This window comes from Aspergillus welwitschiae, assembly GCF_003344945.1.
Source record: "Aspergillus welwitschiae strain CBS 139.54b unplaced genomic scaffold BDQ94scaffold_45, whole genome shotgun sequence".
Lineage (NCBI taxonomy): Eukaryota > Fungi > Ascomycota > Eurotiomycetes > Eurotiales > Aspergillaceae > Aspergillus > Aspergillus welwitschiae.
This window is the reverse complement of record NW_020798739.1, coordinates 160,514-176,966: the sequence shown is the minus strand read 5'-3', so window position 1 is coordinate 176,966 and position 16,453 is coordinate 160,514. Positions and strand designations below refer to the sequence as shown.

The 16,453-nt window shown below is 50.5% G+C and overlaps 8 protein-coding genes across 8 annotated transcripts; 4 read left to right on the top strand and 4 right to left on the bottom strand.

Annotated features, from left to right (window-relative positions):
* Positions 1 to 109: 109 nt before the first annotated feature.
* BDQ94DRAFT_183501 (Zn(II)2Cys6 transcription factor) lies at positions 110 to 2,899 on the top strand. Its single transcript, XM_026774436.1, has 4 exons — positions 110 to 983; positions 1,046 to 1,858; positions 1,913 to 2,113; positions 2,169 to 2,899. The coding sequence occupies exons 1-4, from the start codon at positions 829 to 831 to the stop codon at positions 2,716 to 2,718; spliced, it is 1,719 nt and encodes a 572-aa protein (XP_026621490.1). The 5' UTR covers positions 110 to 828; the 3' UTR covers positions 2,719 to 2,899.
* BDQ94DRAFT_152028 (PEX28-32 family peroxisomal membrane protein) lies at positions 2,697 to 5,285 on the bottom strand. The gene is made up of 3 exons (XM_026767871.1): positions 5,104 to 5,285; positions 3,779 to 4,974; positions 2,697 to 3,709 (listed from the first exon to the last, which is right to left on the bottom strand). The coding sequence occupies exons 1-3, from the start codon at positions 5,114 to 5,116 to the stop codon at positions 3,080 to 3,082; spliced, it is 1,839 nt and encodes a 612-aa protein (XP_026621489.1). The 5' UTR covers positions 5,117 to 5,285; the 3' UTR covers positions 2,697 to 3,079.
* Positions 5,286 to 5,790: 505 nt separating this feature from the next.
* BDQ94DRAFT_152026 (import motor complex subunit PAM16) lies at positions 5,791 to 7,105 on the top strand. The gene is made up of 2 exons (XM_026767870.1): positions 5,791 to 5,946; positions 6,052 to 7,105. Exons 1-2 carry the CDS (start codon positions 5,944 to 5,946, stop codon positions 6,454 to 6,456), a joined length of 408 nt encoding a protein of 135 aa, XP_026621488.1. The 5' UTR covers positions 5,791 to 5,943; the 3' UTR covers positions 6,457 to 7,105.
* A 163-nt stretch (positions 7,106 to 7,268) lies between these two features.
* Positions 7,269 to 8,884, top strand: BDQ94DRAFT_97815 (D-arabinose 1-dehydrogenase (NAD(P)(+)) ARA2). Its single transcript, XM_026776967.1, has one exon. The coding sequence runs from the start codon at positions 7,405 to 7,407 to the stop codon at positions 8,803 to 8,805; it is 1,401 nt and encodes a 466-aa protein (XP_026621487.1). The 5' UTR covers positions 7,269 to 7,404; the 3' UTR covers positions 8,806 to 8,884.
* Positions 8,885 to 9,475: 591 nt separating this feature from the next.
* BDQ94DRAFT_97813 (putative topoisomerase family protein TRF4) lies at positions 9,476 to 12,123 on the bottom strand. The gene is made up of 3 exons (XM_026776966.1): positions 11,273 to 12,123; positions 10,530 to 11,220; positions 9,476 to 10,474 (listed from the first exon to the last, which is right to left on the bottom strand). The coding sequence occupies exons 1-3, from the start codon at positions 12,049 to 12,051 to the stop codon at positions 9,896 to 9,898; spliced, it is 2,049 nt and encodes a 682-aa protein (XP_026621486.1). The 5' UTR covers positions 12,052 to 12,123; the 3' UTR covers positions 9,476 to 9,895.
* A 96-nt stretch (positions 12,124 to 12,219) lies between these two features.
* Positions 12,220 to 13,794, bottom strand: BDQ94DRAFT_152020 (GFA family protein). The gene has a single exon (XM_026767869.1). It carries the CDS (start codon positions 13,419 to 13,421, stop codon positions 12,369 to 12,371), a length of 1,053 nt encoding a protein of 350 aa, XP_026621485.1. The 5' UTR covers positions 13,422 to 13,794; the 3' UTR covers positions 12,220 to 12,368.
* BDQ94DRAFT_152019 (uncharacterized protein) lies at positions 13,777 to 14,362 on the top strand (the record flags this gene model as incomplete). Its single annotated transcript, XM_026767868.1, has 2 exons — positions 13,777 to 13,881; positions 14,084 to 14,362. Coding segments are annotated over exons 1-2 (205 nt in total), but the record flags the coding sequence as incomplete, so codon positions are not given.
* A 771-nt stretch (positions 14,363 to 15,133) lies between these two features.
* BDQ94DRAFT_97733 (uncharacterized protein) lies at positions 15,134 to 15,716 on the bottom strand. The gene has a single exon (XM_026776965.1). It carries the CDS (start codon positions 15,633 to 15,635, stop codon positions 15,324 to 15,326), a length of 312 nt encoding a protein of 103 aa, XP_026621483.1. The 5' UTR covers positions 15,636 to 15,716; the 3' UTR covers positions 15,134 to 15,323.
* Positions 15,717 to 16,453: the final 737 nt, after the last annotated feature.

Sequence of the window (16,453 nt, the reverse complement as noted above, 5' to 3'; positions counted from 1 at the left end):
ATGGATTGACAGCCTGATAGCCGCCGTGCATTGGTCATAGAATTCCCCTTGCGGTCTTCCTCCTCCGTTTCGGGGTCCGAGGAACGCGAGGATAAGCGTTGCAAAGCAGCTCGATTGCCGAGAGACGTAATATGGGTCTTTCATCCCATCAACATATCTGTTCCGTATAGTGGCATCCAGCAGATCGGAGTAGACGATAATCTCTCTCTCCCCCTTCCCCTTCCCGCCGATAACGGCTGTCCATTTTCTTATCTTTGTAGCCACATGCTTGCTAGATAAACGAGCACGATTGTCAGTACTCGAATGTCATACTCGACCATCATCTCTCCTTTGCTATTCTCAATAACTCACTCGGAGAGATCTTCATCAGCAAAGGAATAACTATCGAAAAGCGGGGGAATTCTTCTTCTCCATCCATCGATAAAAACTGCCAAGTCAGAGCGTATCTCCTTCCCTATCTGGTTTAGCGTCAACATTTCCCCGGCCTTTTTGGAGGCTCATCCTTCGCCTCTCTGCCTGTCCTTCAACAATTTCCATCTGGTCTGCTTCAAGCAAGGTACATTTGTTTGGTGACTCGAACTAACGGTCAGTCGGCTTATTCCCTGAAAGGTGCGACTGCCAGTCTATTGGCTGGTGTTTCTCCAGGGTCCATCTACTACCTAATATCCGGCTGGTGCACGTTGCCGGAATATACATCTATGCCCGCTTCACCTAACCAGGATCAATACTAGTTCCACGTACTAAAGAGAACAAACCAACAGCGGTCGTTTCATATAACTCTAGATAGCCTAGAATAACTATCGTTCGTTACAAATCTGCTCCTAACCCATGACAGTATCCAATACTGCAATCATGGTGCAACAACCCTCTTCGGCTCAGACCCCGACGAGGCGGAGATGCAGACGAGAAGGCGCCAAGTGGACACGGTCTGGCTGCTTGACATGCAAGCGTCGTCGGAAGCGGTGTGATGAAGCGAAGCCCTGGTATGATGGACTCCGTCCCTGGTACTAGGGTATACTAGGCACTAACTGCTTGATTACAATAGCTGTCATAGCTGCGCCAGGTTGGGCTTAAAATGTGAGGGCTATGGCTCAATGTGGGCAGAGCCTTTAGATCCATCGGCAAATGTCTTCAGTCAGTTCAGAGCATCAAAACGGCGCAGAGTTAGCACAGCATCTTCTTCAACGAGTTTCTCGCGTGGCCCGGAAGAAGAGCTCTGGCTGTGCCCGAGCTCCCCAGTATCGAGCAGTCTATCAACAGCGCCAACAACTCCGGCTGATTCTGACAACAACAGTCTATACTCTTGGAATAATGAAGACAATGAATATGGAGACGTGCAGGTTACAATACCTGACATTGACGCCTGCGGTACACTCACCGTTGCTCCACCCATACCAAGTAGGTACTTCAGTCATCTGTCGCATCACGATACGCACTATCTCCAGTATCACACCGAGCTGGGCTCCAAGCTACTAGCCAACCTTGAGAGTATTGACAACCCTCTTCGATCGTTTCTTATACCTCGAGCCCTATCATCGCCTCTCCTGATGAAGGCCCTGTGTGCGGTATCTGCAACGCATTTTGCAAATCGGTCCCGGGACAAACAGGAGGCCCAAACAGCCGCGACAGACTACTACGTTCGAACACTGAGTGGGCTGCAGTTGACAATTGCTAAATATTCACCGCGGAGTCTTCCCGATGAGGCTATTCTAGCAGTGGCCATGCTTTGCAAGTACGAGATCGTACGCGGAAGTGTTCAGCAGTGGACCGTGCATCTGAACGCCCTGCAAGAGCTCATAATGGCTCGGGGTGGAGTTGATGCTCTAAACGATGACATGAGAGAATTCTTAAGCGGCTTGTAAGACCTTCTCTACAACCAAGCCGCCTTGAACGAGAGCTAACCCCACCATAGCTACGTCTACGCCTATAACATGGCTAGAATTAACAACCGCAAACACATCAACTATGACCTTAACATTGGCAATGTCAAAATCTCCAAGCTCGACATCTACATCGGCTACGCAGAAGACCTCATCAAGATCTGTGCCCGAATAGCCGACCTCCCCACACTGTCCGAAGACCCTGTAGCTTTGGACCTAGAAGTCCACTCGATGTAAGTAAACCCTCGACAACATACACAACCAAAGCTAACCAACAACCACACGCAGAGACACATCCCTCCGAGACTGGGCCCCCACCAACACCACATACATCATCCCACGAGGCATAACTGAATCAAACCTCGTCCGTCTCCGCATGGTAGCCAACTGCTTCCGCGACGCCGCATACCTCTATCTTCATTCCACCCTGGAGAGACTGAACCAGGGAATGGCGTCACCGCCATCATTACCACTTGCTACTCCGTTACCATTGGCACTACAAGCGTCATCCAAATTAGTCCCAGCGCCATCACCATCCATCTCCCTCCCCCGATCAACCGCACTACACCAACTCCTAAGCAGAATCAGGGCCTTCCCACTCGACGAACACTGTGAATACTCTGCCCTTACATTCCCACTCTTCATCGCCGGCTGCGAGAGCAGGGATCCTTCAGACCAGGAGCTCATTATACAGTCATTGAATAAGCTAGAGGCGAACTTTGGTATCGGGAATGTAAGAAGAGCAAAGGAGATGTTGAGTATCCTGTGGGCTGGAGAAGGGGATGTGCATTGGTTGGACATGTTGGAGCGGTTACAGTGGGATTTGATTCTGGCTTAGATACTATAGATACTATATATAGACAATTAATGAATTTGATGTTGACCACCGAAATACACTTCGGGTGCTACTGTAACCAGCCTTAGAAGTCGTCAACTACCACGCACTATTCCGAGCATTTAGCCTTCAAGTTCGATCTTCTCTTGGGTAAACAAGGGTATCTCCATTTCGTCAAGGCGTTAAACCGCACAGAATAAGAATATAGGCTAAGAAAGGAAGTACCCAAAACACCCGTCCGCCTGACGCAAAATAAAAGCCCGAAATAATTAATAGGAAGTCCGCTCTGAACAAAGAAAATGCCATTCTCTTGAGACGCCACCAGTTGCAGTGTGCTTCACCTCCTGCTCCATGACTCAGTAGCTCAGCTCAATCCCATATTGACTTCATCACCCAACCCCATCTCTCGCTCGGCTCGTTCAGTACCCCCGGTGGCGCGAGTGCCCCAGCGGTCCAGACGATCCTGAGCAAGAGACATCTCTTTTTCCCTGATACTTCCCTCACGGCCGAAGCTGCTGCTGTGACTGGCGCTGCCTCCCGAGTGATTGGACATCTTCCGGGCGTGCGGAATACTGATGGGTCGGGTTGCAGTTGCGGTGGACTTCCCAGTTGGCGTGTAGCTGCCGGTAGGGGTGGCGGACTTTAATTTTCCGAGATCTACGGAGGAGTTATTCGTGGACGTTGGTGGAGCAGAGGAGATGCTGCTGGCTTTGTCGCTTACACTCTTCGTACTCCCAAACCAACGTCGTTTGCGGGACTTGGATGAGGTCGATGGGGCGAGACTTTCTGCGTCGGCGTCGACCGTCGATGAGATTTCTTTTTCATGGGCGTTAGCTGCCTTTTCCTGCTCCAATGATTGAGCGATCCCCGATTTAGTCTCCACTGAGGTGCTCTCGCCCGCTGATGGAATCTCAACTAGTTCGGCGTCACGACACCACTTCCGACGACGGGTGTATCGATCCCAACCATCTTGGCCACGACGACCGTCATTCCACTGTTCCCATGCTGTTAGTAACCCTGGCACCTGGACATTTGTCAGAAAATGGGAAACAATGTGTCCCACCTTATTGTCATAGTAGACCCAGCCTCCGCCATCGGCTTTGGCATCCGACTTTCCTGACTCGTCGGCCCCTTCAATACGCCAGTCACTCCCTTCGACCCAGCGCCACTGGGCATTGCCGTTTGCGACACCGGGTAACTCAAATTCTTCCTTCGACGGGACGTGATTCAAATGCTCGTCTGTCCAAGCAGCTCGCTCGGAAGGGAACAGTGAGTACGTCCAGCCGATCCCAAGCCAACGACGTTGGTTTTCATAGATGACAAAGGTAAATCGTACACCGGAGGAGTCTCCTCGACGTCTTGTCGCAATGCTCATTGCATGGCCCTGGCTCTGCATTAACAGCGACTGCGCCTTATCAACAGTAGAAGAGAAGGATAGCCCCGTAATTATAGAGCATATCCGGCGGATTGTTAACGATCGCCAAAGAATGACACGAGATACTCTTGCCGGGCGAGAGTGATAGGTGAGAATGATGGTGCCGAGTGTCATGATGACTCGGCGAGTGGTGATCAGATACAACGGCGGAAGAGTCAAGGCGATCCAAATTGGGGTCACGAAGAGGATTCGAAAGAATAATGTCGTAAGAGCTGGTCGGGTAGTGGCAGAAGTCGCCGTCCTCTGCGTGGATAAGAAGTCGGTAAATTCAACGAGTGGCTCCAGGAGAATATTGCAACGTGTGGTAAATGTCCGTAGCGTCTCGACTATTTCGTCCAACGTTTCATGCCGATGGGGAAATGTCTCCGAAGCAGCCCTCTGATGGCCTTGCTTCTCACTCAAGTGAGCCCTCGATGACAGCGGGGAGTAGCGTCTCCAGTACATGCCCAGAATAAGGCTAATGACCACAAGGAGTGGCCCGGTCCAAGTAACGATCACGTCGCCATAGAGAACCAGCGTCCAGAATCCTGCTACCAGCAGGAAGCTCTGCCAGCCGTCTCCAGTCGTCCATGTGAGCAATCCAACGAGCTTGTTCAAGGGGAGAATAAACGGATGCGAGTAGGCCAATGCCCGGGTGATCTGAGGGGGCGTGGCCACCAGTAGCGGCGATTTGCGATGCACGATGATGCTGGAGCGCTGTCTCGATGTCACGGACGAGCCTGAGATGGTGGTGGGGGAGAAAGCAGCGACCGTCGGAGGCTGAGAGTCAGCATGGTCCTGCGTGGATGATGATGGGGCCATGGAATCTATCCACGGAATATCTTCTGTCGCGACATTAGTATTCGGGGCGGTAGTGGGATGAGAGTGGCTCGTCCACGTGGACCAGGTATTCGAAGGATGTAAGAAGTGGAGAGTTGTCAGAGTCAGAAAGTGCATTTGTTTGTATCACCTACCGAGAGCTGCCATCCAACAACAGAGACGTCATATGCATCCAAGGTCATTGCGGGCGGTGAGACGCGGAGAAGAGAGAGGAGAAGGAAAAGGGCGAGAGACACACAATAAATGCTGGTCGGGCCCAATGAAAGATGGGGGACCAAAAGTTAGAGACAGGGTCTCTGGAGGCCGATCATCTGCGGGGATGGAAGGGGGGAATAGCCAGAGATCCGCGGGTGCAGCTGAGAATTGAAGCTTTTCGTCTGCTGCTCGGAACATGTGACAGCCTGCCTGGACCGGATATTACCATACCATACTAAAATTTACACAGTACACAATGTGGGAGTTTGAAGTGACAGGCGGGTATGGATACCGTCAGTGACAGTCACATTCGTATAGATGCGATGCATCAAGTAAAGGACCAGAGGAGAGACACACAGGGAAACCCTGCAAATAACAGATCATTCTTTGATTTTATTGAATAATCTACAGAGGTACAGCAGCTGAAGTATCAAGTAGGGGATAGATGCTTTCTTTTTGACGGTCAAACATCGCAACCCCGTCATCATCAGTCCAATAGTTAACTAGTCTACTAAATTAGTAGTCAGTACATCCAATCCAGGAACCAATCCGGGGTCGCCTCAGGCCGCGGCGGTACGGCAAAACGGACTAAAGCGCTGCCGAATTTTTCCCTCTCCGTCTGTTTCCATCGCCATCGAATCCGCTTTCCGCTCCCTTCTTGATCCAGCCAGGGACTCCCTCCACTACTCCCCGGTCACATCATTTCTTTTGTTCGCCGTCGCTCCTGGAGCTTTGATTAATTTTTGAAGTCCGTTCATCGGCTGTCAACTCCAGTCATCATGGTATGTGGACATCCTTCCACTCATGAAGCCAATATGATGCCTTCTCCATCCCGATCGGCACCATTTGCTCAGATATACTAACCATGCCCCCTTCTCACCCAACAGGCTCATCGCATCGTCACTCAAGTCGTTGTCACGGGCGCCCGTGTCTTCGGCAAGGCCTTCGCCGAGGCCTACAAGCAAGCCCAAGCCTCCTCCAAGTACGCCGCGCAGACGGGCAAGAAGGTCGGCGCCAGCATGTCTTCCGGATTGACTCTCGACGAGGCCTGCAAGATTCTCAACGTTAAGCCGCCGCAAAACGGCGAGGCCAACCTGGAGCAAGTGATGGAGCGTTTCAAGAAGCTGTTCGACCTCAACGATCCCCAGAAAGGTGGTAGTTTCTACCTGCAAAGCAAGATTCTTCGGGCCCGGGAAAGGTTAGAGATGGAGATCCGACAGGCCGAGCGCAAGGTCGCCGAGGAGAAGGAACTGCGCGAAGGCTGGAAGCCCAAGGTATATAAGGACCGGTGAATGCGTCCCTTTCTGCCTATAGCACCCAGCTCAACTTCTTCAGGAATGATTGATTGCTCTCGGGCTGCCATCTGGGAGATCTTGCGTTTCGATCGATTTAAGCTTGGCTCTCACCAACAGGGTCGAAGCAGTTGCGCCGGCCATTGGAAGCCCCTTTTAACGATCTCCTCGACCTCCTGTTTTTCTCCCTCTCGGTTTTCGCGGCATAGCATGGCGTTTTGGTGATTCCAACTTGCAGCTTGGAAAGAGTTTAGATTCCTATATTTTATACGGTGGCTTGCATCTCGTCAAGGCAGATGGACTCGGTTTGAGTGAAGGGCATATGGCATATCGGATTCCAGGCTGAGTCGACAGACAGCCTGGAGTTGGTTGCGCCTTCTTCGCCGGGCCATTCTCCGTCCTGACTGAGAGTATATGTGTATATTATTCGAAAGACGAAGGGCCTACGAGCCTGCCAGAGCACAAGGATGATTCTATCTTTGTGTTCTTTTCCTTTTCCTGTTCTTAATGATCCCTTCTCCCCTCTTGTGTCCTCTTCAGAGGATTGATACCTGTACTTTAGTACCCTCCACGAATTGCGTGGAAGGTCATGATTCCGCTGAGAATTGTGTACAAATGTTAGCATTGTCAACGTCAATCTTGAGAAGTAATCTTCCCATCTTTTAATGATCGTAAAGTAATGCTCATCGTCAGCCATCATGGCGCCATCGCGGAGCGGAATCGCCCCAGCGGGGAATATTGCCCGGAAGAGATTCTTATCTCCGCCGCAGTTTTTCTTTCCCCTCCTTTTGTCCTTTTATTATTTCCCCTCGCCATCCTCTCTTTTCCTCTGTCTCTTTTACTTTTCTCACCCCTCTTCCTCCCATTCCTTATTGTAAATACTTTCTCTCCTACTATTCATCATCATCCCTACAAAACAGAAACACAGACAGAAGAAAAGAACCAACAATGCCCCGGCCCTCCACCCCCCTCTCAGCGGCCCTCCCGCCACTGATAATGGGCACTGCAACCTTCAACAACCAATACAACCACGACCCCTTCGCCCTCCCCACCACCGAACTGGTCCAGCGCGCCTTCACCTCCGGCATCCGCGCCTTCGACACATCCCCCTACTACGGTCCCGCCGAAGAACTCCTCGGCCGCGCCCTAGCCACCGACTACGTCCGCACCCACCACCCCCGCTCATCCTACCACATCCTCACCAAAGTCGGCCGCATCGCTTCCTCCTCCTTCGACTATTCCCCTGCCTGGGTGCGCCAGAGCGTCCGTCGCAGTCTCCAGCGCCTACACACCGACTACCTAGACGTCGTCTACTGCCACGACGTCGAGTTCGTTTCCCGTCAGGAAGCCCTAACCGCTATCCGTGAATTGCGTCGCATCCGCGATACCGAGGGAACCATCAAGTATGTCGGCATCTCGGGGTTCCCCATTGACGTGTTGGCGGAGATAGCGGAGCTGGTCCTCCGCGAGACCGGCGAGCCGTCAGATATCGTGCAGTCGTATGCGAATTACACGCTGCAGAACACGAGACTCTTGTCGCGGGGGTTGCCGAGGTTCGTGAGTGCGGGTGTGGATGTTGTTACGAATGCGTCGCCATTGGGGATGGGTCTGTTGCGGAGACAGGGCGTGCCGATTGGAAGTATGGGTGATTTCCATCCCGCGCCGGATGGATTGCGGAATAAGATCAGGGAGGTGTCGGAGTGGGTCGATGGCCAGGGGGAGAAGTTGGAGGTTGTGGCTATCCGATTTGCGTTGGAGAGTTGGTTGCGCGAGGGAAAGCCGGTTGGAGCGTTGGGTGCGCCGCTGGCTAGGGCTGAGGATGCTGATCCGGGATTTATCTCCGTGGCTGGTATGGGCACCGGGGAAAGACTAGGAGTTAGTGTGATGGGCGTGAGCAACTTCGAAGAGCTCGATGAGACGCTGCGTGTTTGGCATAGCATCGTGGATGGATTGGAGATCAAGGACGACGATGATGACGTTGAACCGAAGTCTTCGGAACTGCAGCCCCCGTCCGCTGTGCCTTCTGCCGCACAGGCGCCTGCTATCTTGACCCCGTCGGAGGGGATTATTACCGATCGTGCCTGGTCGAAAGACAGACGTGGTCGCATCTCGTCTCTGGCTCAACATATCCGGACAATTCTGGGCCCAGAGTGGGCAGATTATGCCTGGGACAGCCCGTCTCCGGACTTCGTCAATTCGTTGTCTGCTGAGCATCTGGCTGCCAGGGACAAGGATGCTGCTGCTGCTGCTGCTACTACTACTGATGAGCCCATGATTACGCCGCCTTTGGAGGCAGTTGACGCCGATGAAAAGATACCCACTGGTGCAGCGCCTGATGTTGCGCTGTAATCACTGAAGATACTGTTATCTGTTTTTCGTTCTAATTATTTTGTGGCCTCAATTGATGACGACTTATGCATATGCACCGTTAAGACTTGACTATATTTGCTCTAATGCTTCTTTCATCCTCTTGCTCACTGCATAGATATGCCCGTCATTGGACGAAACTAGACCGCATATGAATCCTGCAATATTATCTTCACGTGCACATGATGTTTATGATCTTGATGCGACTCCAACACACATGCATAGAATAGACCAGCTACCTGCCTTCCTTGCAATACAAAAGCTGAATCTCCACATCCCACCAAATCCATCCAAACACCACAACTACTCCCGAGTCTCTCTCTTCCTCTCCAAGCGATCGCATATAGCGCTCCCTTGATGAGAAGGATACGGGAAAAGGGAGGGAAGTAGGTATAGGTTGCAAATTCACAAGAGACGCGAGATCTCCGTGAACGTACGGTACCAATTCGATTCATGCTTCTAATTTCAATCAATATTTGCAATTCTGCTGCTGTTGCTGCTGCTGCTTTTGCTACTAGCGTAGCCAAGTCATGGAAGGAAATCTGTCTCTGTCTGTTGGGCGATGACTGATCGATATCAAGCCGTTTGTGTGTATACTCACATCTGGCCTGAAGATCATCACAGAAATCTATAAACCCTGTAACAGAGGTGTGTGTGCGTTAGCGACATGACTGTTAACCAATGGGTTGTGGCAGCAGGTAATGTGAAAACCAACCCAGCTTTGACAAAGAATGGATATCAATCACAGCTTCTATTGCGCTTGTTAGTTAGACGTCTTCATAGCAGTCCATCACGTGCACATAGCCCACAGTGTCGTCCACATTCAGCATTTCTCCGATATCCCGAATGAACAGCAACACCCAATGTAAACCATGCTCCCAGATATCTTTTTAGCCAAAAAAAAAGGAGGGTATCAGACGCTCAAAGGCGGACAAGAAATCAGAAAGACAGAGAAATTATCCCAGGGTATAATACAGAAAATGTGCCCACTGGTAACCCAAGACGAAAGAAAAAACTGTACAAGTCTTGAGTCGACTTCTTCGAAGAAGCCCCTAGCTCTGGCTGGGAGGTACTACATCCCCTTCTCTCGCATCAAAAGGTCTCTGTCCATATCTGATTGCGACTTGTAGCCGCCCAGACTGATAGCCTGCTCATTGCTGATCGAATAGGGAATGGATGGTATGTCGGGACGCAAGCGCTTGAGACGAGCCGAACGTTCCCGTGCAGCTTGTTGCTTTTTCTGCAGCTTGGTCATCTTATCCTTCTGCGACTTTGGTGCAGCAGGAGGGGGATTGGGAGGGAGAGGTGGAGCAGCATCAGCCGGAGGAGAGTCGGGAGGAGGCGGCGGAGGAGTGGAAGCCCGACGGTACCGGGCAAATCTTTCGTCGGTGTCAAAGACCTGCTTGAGCTGCCACCGTTGCTCAGTGTACTCTTCATAGTTTGCAGCAATGATGGCTTCCAGAATGCTGGCCTGCGTCTGGCCTGCTGTGGCTGTGGATATCATGCGCTCCTTGAGACGTTGATAGGCTTCCGAGAAGGCTCTGAAAATCAACGCAATTTCCCGTGTTCCACCAGAGACATCATTGTCGGCATTGTTGGGGTCCTCAATCGACAGACGGGGACTGTTGTTGAAAGAAAGCTTGTAGACTCTCTGCACAGGAATCCGTTAGTCGATACGCACACAAACTGTCATTGAGATAGCTTACCTTATTGAAGTAGCCCGGTGGGTTGAAGCGTATTCCAACGGAATCGTAGTCGAAACCGTTACCGTAAAACTCGAAGAAATCCATCAAAACGCTGCCCAAATTCGGTGTCCCATGTCCATGCGGCAGGTGCTGCAAAAGACTTGTGACGAGGCAAGTGATGGAAAACCCTCCCAAGCCGCCAGTTGGAACTTCATTGAGGCCTCGAAGAAGCAAGAATTGCTTAATGACAGACACGATAACAGGCATCGCAGGATACTCAGCCTTCCACTGCTGGAAGGTTTCGTTGGCCACTAGCCCACTGTCGTTGTCGAACGACAAGTCCACCCTCAGACCAGTCAATTTATCCACGAACTTCAGAATAGGTACCCGAGCATGTGCGATCGTCTCGATAGAATTGGGCACCGCTATGTTCAGGTTCTTCATGAATGCAGAAAATGCGTAGATCTGGCCTTTCCGTTCACCAAATGTCTTGATACCGTTGCGCATGAAGTTTGTGGAGAGCAGAACAAGGTCAATATCGGCGGTGGGTAGGTATAGACCCGAGGCAAAGGAGCCAAATGGCCGAAGCTGCACCCCATAGTACCTGCTCTGGAATGCAGCCTGTAGCCTCGCCACCAAGTCCTCTCGCACGATTTGTTCATAGCGCACCGGTTTGACCCAGTGGTAAAAGCTCAGAATCTCATTGTGCAGCCTGCTTTTAGTCAGAATTATGTCTCCTTCCTTCACCATAAATTAACACGCACCTTGCGCCCACATGTAGACTGGGAGCCATGCTACTTGCCCACGGTGTTGCATTTTCCGATGAACGGGCTCTCCACTCATCAATAATTGAGCCATCATCATAGTATTTGCTCAACGGCTTCCCAGTCTTCTTAGAGACACCCTTGATCTCATCATCGTATGTCCTCTTTCTGCTTCCAAACGCCGAGTCTTTACCCTCTAGCTGGCGCCTAGGACCGGTTGGCGCACCTTCGGGCGCGTTTCCACCGCCTTCATCTTCATCAACCAAGCCACTTAGCGAGATAAAGTCCTCGTTGGTCTTCACCGCATCTTCCTGTGTGGGTTGTGCCGCGGTTGCAGCAATGCGGGCCTTGCGAATCAATTTGACGACGTCCACTCTCTTCGACTGGGTCTCGTCCGGAGGAGGCAAGACAGTATAGGGGTCGGGATTGGACCATTTGGGGGCAGGTGGTGGTGGTGCTGGAGCAGCCGTCGCGGTGCCGCTATTGTTGGGATCGACCGCACGCTTTTTGCGCGGGTGGGCTGCTTCATCCTCATCCTCCGAAGAGACGTCCATATCAGCTTCCTCGCTATCGCTAAGGTTCGCAACAGGCGCGAACTTCAGGGCTGGTTTCGAGTCTGCAGCGCCGGAGGGAAGTAGCTGTTCTGGGGTCGTCTCTCGCTTAGATCTCAAAAGCGGCCGTTCGGACGTTCCAGGGCGCGCATAGCGGAAGGTGAACTCATGTCGGGGATGGTGTCCAGACCGTCGGTCATTTCCCCGGAACTCGAAAGCCGGCGGCATGACGGGGGAAGGGAAAGAACGAGAAGCAAAAAATAAATAGGATCAGAAAAGGGAAAATAAGTTGCAGCGACAACACAGGCTGAGATGCGATCAACCCACAACGACGCGCCTGGCGGATCTTTTTTTCAACGGCGGCGGCGGAATGAAAGTCTTGGGCTGCGTTTGGAAGGCGGTGAGGATAACCCTCCATCCCACTTTTGCTTATCTCCGCCGGCCCATGAAACAGCTATAGTTACGGAGTACTACAACCAGATAAACTAGATGAATATACGGTTAACGTATGGAATGGCAAGCATGGTTCAAAACTACTGTGCATCCTAATTTCCGTCCCCAAATATCTTCAGCCCATTTTGCAGCTGTTGGATCAACGCCTGATCTGCTGCCATCTCCGCAAAACTTACTCTTTGCGTGGCCCATTTCAACCACCCACTGGCCCTAGAACCCTCTTCTGCTCGAAGAAGGCCAACACTCACGTCTATCAGCAGTGGCCTTTCGTCATCGTGCCAGAAGATGGATGCACCGCAGCGACTGCAGAACTCGCGGTAAACGCCTGGAGAACTCTTGTACTGCCGCATCGTACCGGTGCCAAATGCCAGTGGCGCCTTACGGGTGTTGTAGAGATTCGATAAAGGAACAAACGCCCATGGCTGAATGGGGAAACCACTGGCTAGACGACAGGATGGACAGGCGCAGGTACCCGCCAAATACTTAGTATTTTCATCCTGCAGCCACCACTTCACGTCTTGTGGATTGCTTGAGGAGCTTGAATGATACGGTGCAAGCAGATCGGACCACGGTGACGTTGGCTTAGTGGATGAAGAATCGGGCCGCGTGATATAAAATTCAACGCCCCCGCAATGACAACGGGCAAGTAGCTCGTCAGAATCCCGGGACGAGAGCTCGAGTCCGACCTCGGTATGGCTTGCTTGGTTGCTCGGAACAGTGCGTAGCCAACATGCTGGAGCAGATTCTTCTGGCTGTCCAGAGAGAAAGGGCGTCAGGCCACCATCACGCGTCTCGGCAGCCCGCCAATGCCGTATAGATTTAGTCGGGGGTAGTCTCCCCACCAGCAGTCCGGCTGCGACAAAAAACTGCCCTGTGTTTTTGGAGTGGGCAAAGACATGAGCGCCACAAGTCTTACAAAAGTAGCGGCTTATGCAATCAGCTTCCTGGTACACCTGGAGGCTGTCAAGGCTCTCTGGCTCAGCCTGCAGGGGGTAGTATGTAGAGCACAACATTCCGGTGACCGTGCGACAGGCGGTGCAATGACAGAAGTTGAGTGCCGAATGGTTGGCGGACTGCTCCAGCTCGACTTCCTGTGCCACATCTCCACACAGGCAAGAAATTGGTGTCACCTTGTCCCCCTGCATGTTCAAGGGTCGGCCAATAGTTGTAAAAGTAGTTGAATTTATCTCACTGTAGAGCGCTTGATCGAGTTCAGCTGCAGGTCATTCACTATCTGGGTCACAATATAATGTTAGCTGGGAGAGAAAGCAAGAGAAAAAACAATGTAGTAATCCATGCATCTGCCCTGCTGCATCAAGCATAGAAAAGAGCTTACGACCAACCTGCAGCAACAGGATAGATGGTATCCAGTCAGGGAGATGGCTGGCGGTGGTGACTGGAGACGAGGTGCAGAAATGTGCTCAAGTTAAGACCCGCTAAGACCCTCGCAACTATAAATACCCCGCTCTCTCTCTTTCTTCCCGTCTCCCAAATCACTGCCACTTTGACCACTTTTTCTTTCCATCTTCGAGAAAAAGAAGACATTTGTCCTTTGACACTCAAATCCAGAAGACTCTTCTACTTCTTTAAAACCAGTCATCATGGGTAAGGTGTTTTGCTTAGCCCCCTTGAAGTATCCTTGTCTTGTTTGTTTACTAGTGCGGGGTATGGATGGATGGGACTTGAATCTCTTTGATGTTTGCTTCGACTCGTTATCTGTGCCCTGGCAAATCCTCTTGCTCATATAACTTCTTAATATTTTGTTATCAACTGGGTATACAAGGTTGCTAACGTCGCTCACCCACAGGTAACGACCACGGTTGCAGCTGCGGCGCCTCTTGCCAGTGCCCCGCCGGCCAGTGCCAGTGCCCCGTACGTTTCCATATTTCTCAACTACTTGTTGAAGACTATACTGATAGCTCTTTGTTTTTATCATACAGAAATAAACTTATCGCTTTAAAGGGCCATATGAATAGAATCGGAGGACGACCTGCTTGTACCTATCTGATCTAGATCTCATGGAGTAGTAATGGAAGATGCTACGCTGATTGTTCCATACCTTGTTCCCTCATACTATGACATGCCTAGACAACCAAATAACCGTAGACCATACAAAAGAGGCATGTGATAAACACGAACTTGCTGGTGGTCATAGCATGCATGCAGTATGTCCTGCTGACCCCCCTTCATGGCCCGGTTCTCTAAAGTCTATCGTACATGATATACCAGGCAAACTAGTAGTCTTCAAGCTAGCTCAAAAATAGTTACTAGAAGGATGGATGAATGGTCACTCGATGCTAGACATACACAATTCCAAAACAACCTAAATCCATAGCGATGAATGCATATTTTCAGATCTAGTAGAGATCGACCTATAAAATCAGTTGACATATAATTAGGAAAATATTACTTTGTGCCCCGACCTCCGGCTACTGCATGAATCTACGCTATCACCAGCAATACCCAAATGAAGCAAGTTAAATAAATAAACCAAGCGAAACAAATAGAATGAATAAGAAATATATACGTTTGAACACTCAAGACATCACAATGTGAGTAGTAAAGAACCAAAATTCATAACCTCATCTCTCCCATACACAGCATGCAGCCAATCTCCCTACACCGATGACCTTGATCCCACTCCCCTAAAATCAACAGTCGCATCAAGCCAAAGAAGCCATAACAATAGCGAGCAAGACATCTGCACTTGACATCTTCTGTTTTTCTTTGCTTTTCTGTAATATTTCAACGATAGCAAACTATGCGAGGCGTGGCGAGGCGAGAATGACAGGAAAGGACGTCGTTGTTGTCATAGTAGAAATTGTATTGCAATGGGTTGATTTGCTTAGTGCTATAGTAGTTGAAACGTCGTTAGTCTCCTTTGGACACCCATACTATCCTCTCATAGCTATGGTGGAATATAGTATTTGGGAGGGTACACACCTTGCAGTTAGAGCAAGAGCAGGAGTTGCAGCTGCCAGAGCAGCACTTGCACTCGCAGGGGGCCATGGTGGTAGATGGGGTGTATAGTAGTATGTCTGTATATACTATGAAAGTATTCGAGGTAAGGGAAAGTATCTTTCTGCAGTGAACAGAACAGCAGTGAATGAGCAAGAATAAGAATGAGGGAGGATGTGGGAACCAGGAGGGTATTTATATGCTCTTCTTGAGGGGAAAGAAATAATATTCTGTACGACTGTTTGCTTTGCCTTTTGCCCCTCCTCCACCGATCCCATCCATCCCTGGAATGATAATCTGCCAGGTGACGGATTGGGGACTATCACTTTTGAGTTGTAGTGGATACACGATGGGTACTTGCTGTGTCCCACAGTAGTAGTACTAGTAGTGTTGTACTTCATATATGGTACTGCAGGTGGAGGTGGATTAGTGCTATAGATGACTGGGTCCAAGTCTACTTTGCTGCTGCAGCGAGGCGTGGGAGAGCATGGTTTGGTAGTAGTTACTGGTTTTAGGAGATTTAGTTTGGAGTATATACTTTGTACCCTGGCTTGTATTTTCTGGTGCTTTTTACTTGTTCGTACTTGTACTTGCTAAGTAGTGATAGTGTGTGTGTTGCGGGCATGGATGATTGCCATTCATGCCATTTCTCAATGATTATCGAAGGTAGATTGATGAAACAGGCCACTGCGTTAGTTTGCCAGTGCAAAGAATGGGATACCCTGGTCTTCCTAATTGCCCGCCGGTTTATTTTCTTCTGTCTTGATTCCGGAAGTGCCCTGGCTGAAACCTTCCTGGGCGTGTAGACGGATGATGGTTGGCCTCCGATGGCAAGGTGGGGGGGGTTTGGGAAGGGAAGCAGACCAACAACCAATCGGTCAATAATAAGAAGTGGTTCTGCGACTAAGATGCTGGGAAGCTATCATGCCACGTTGAAGCAGGAGAAGGAGGAGAAGGTGGGTGTGGTGGAGGTGGAGTAAAAAGGCGAGGCAAAGTGAGGCAGCAAGTCGGAGATGTTGGAGGGGTTTGCTTTGCTTTGCTTTGCTGGGTGAACGACCCGTATCGGTAAGATTATATTCCACTTCCTCTTTGACAGCCTTTTTACACATCTAATTGATTGTTTGTGGTGACTGTTAGTGCAGGTAGAAGATGTAGATAGAATTGGGGAGTGGCTTGTGTAAAATATTCATGCTGGTGGTGATAATGATGGCAAGTAACC

Coding starts and splice junctions, on each gene's coding strand:
- BDQ94DRAFT_97815 (XM_026776967.1), top strand. CDS start 7,405: ATGCCCCGGCCCTCCACCCCCCTCTCAGCGGCCCTCCCGCCACTGATA.
- BDQ94DRAFT_183501 (XM_026774436.1), top strand. CDS start 829: ATGACAGTATCCAATACTGCAATCATGGTGCAACAACCCTCTTCGGCT. Junction 1,859..1,912: donor AGAGAATTCTTAAGCGGCTT/GTAAGACCTTCT, acceptor ACCCCACCATAG/CTACGTCTACGCCTATAACA. Junction 2,114..2,168: donor GACCTAGAAGTCCACTCGAT/GTAAGTAAACCC, acceptor AACCACACGCAG/AGACACATCCCTCCGAGACT.
- BDQ94DRAFT_97813 (XM_026776966.1), bottom strand. CDS start 12,051: ATGCCGCCGGCTTTCGAGTTCCGGGGAAATGACCGACGGTCTGGACAC. Junction 11,221..11,272: donor AGTCTACATGTGGGCGCAAG/GTGCGTGTTAAT, acceptor GACTAAAAGCAG/GCTGCACAATGAGATTCTGA. Junction 10,475..10,529: donor CACCGGGCTACTTCAATAAG/GTAAGCTATCTC, acceptor ATTCCTGTGCAG/AGAGTCTACAAGCTTTCTTT.
- BDQ94DRAFT_152020 (XM_026767869.1), bottom strand. CDS start 13,421: ATGCAGGGGGACAAGGTGACACCAATTTCTTGCCTGTGTGGAGATGTG.
- BDQ94DRAFT_152028 (XM_026767871.1), bottom strand. Junction 3,710..3,778: donor GGGTCTACTATGACAATAAG/GTGGGACACATT, acceptor GCATGGGAACAG/TGGAATGACGGTCGTCGTGG.
- BDQ94DRAFT_97733 (XM_026776965.1), bottom strand. CDS start 15,635: ATGAAGTACAACACTACTAGTACTACTACTGTGGGACACAGCAAGTAC.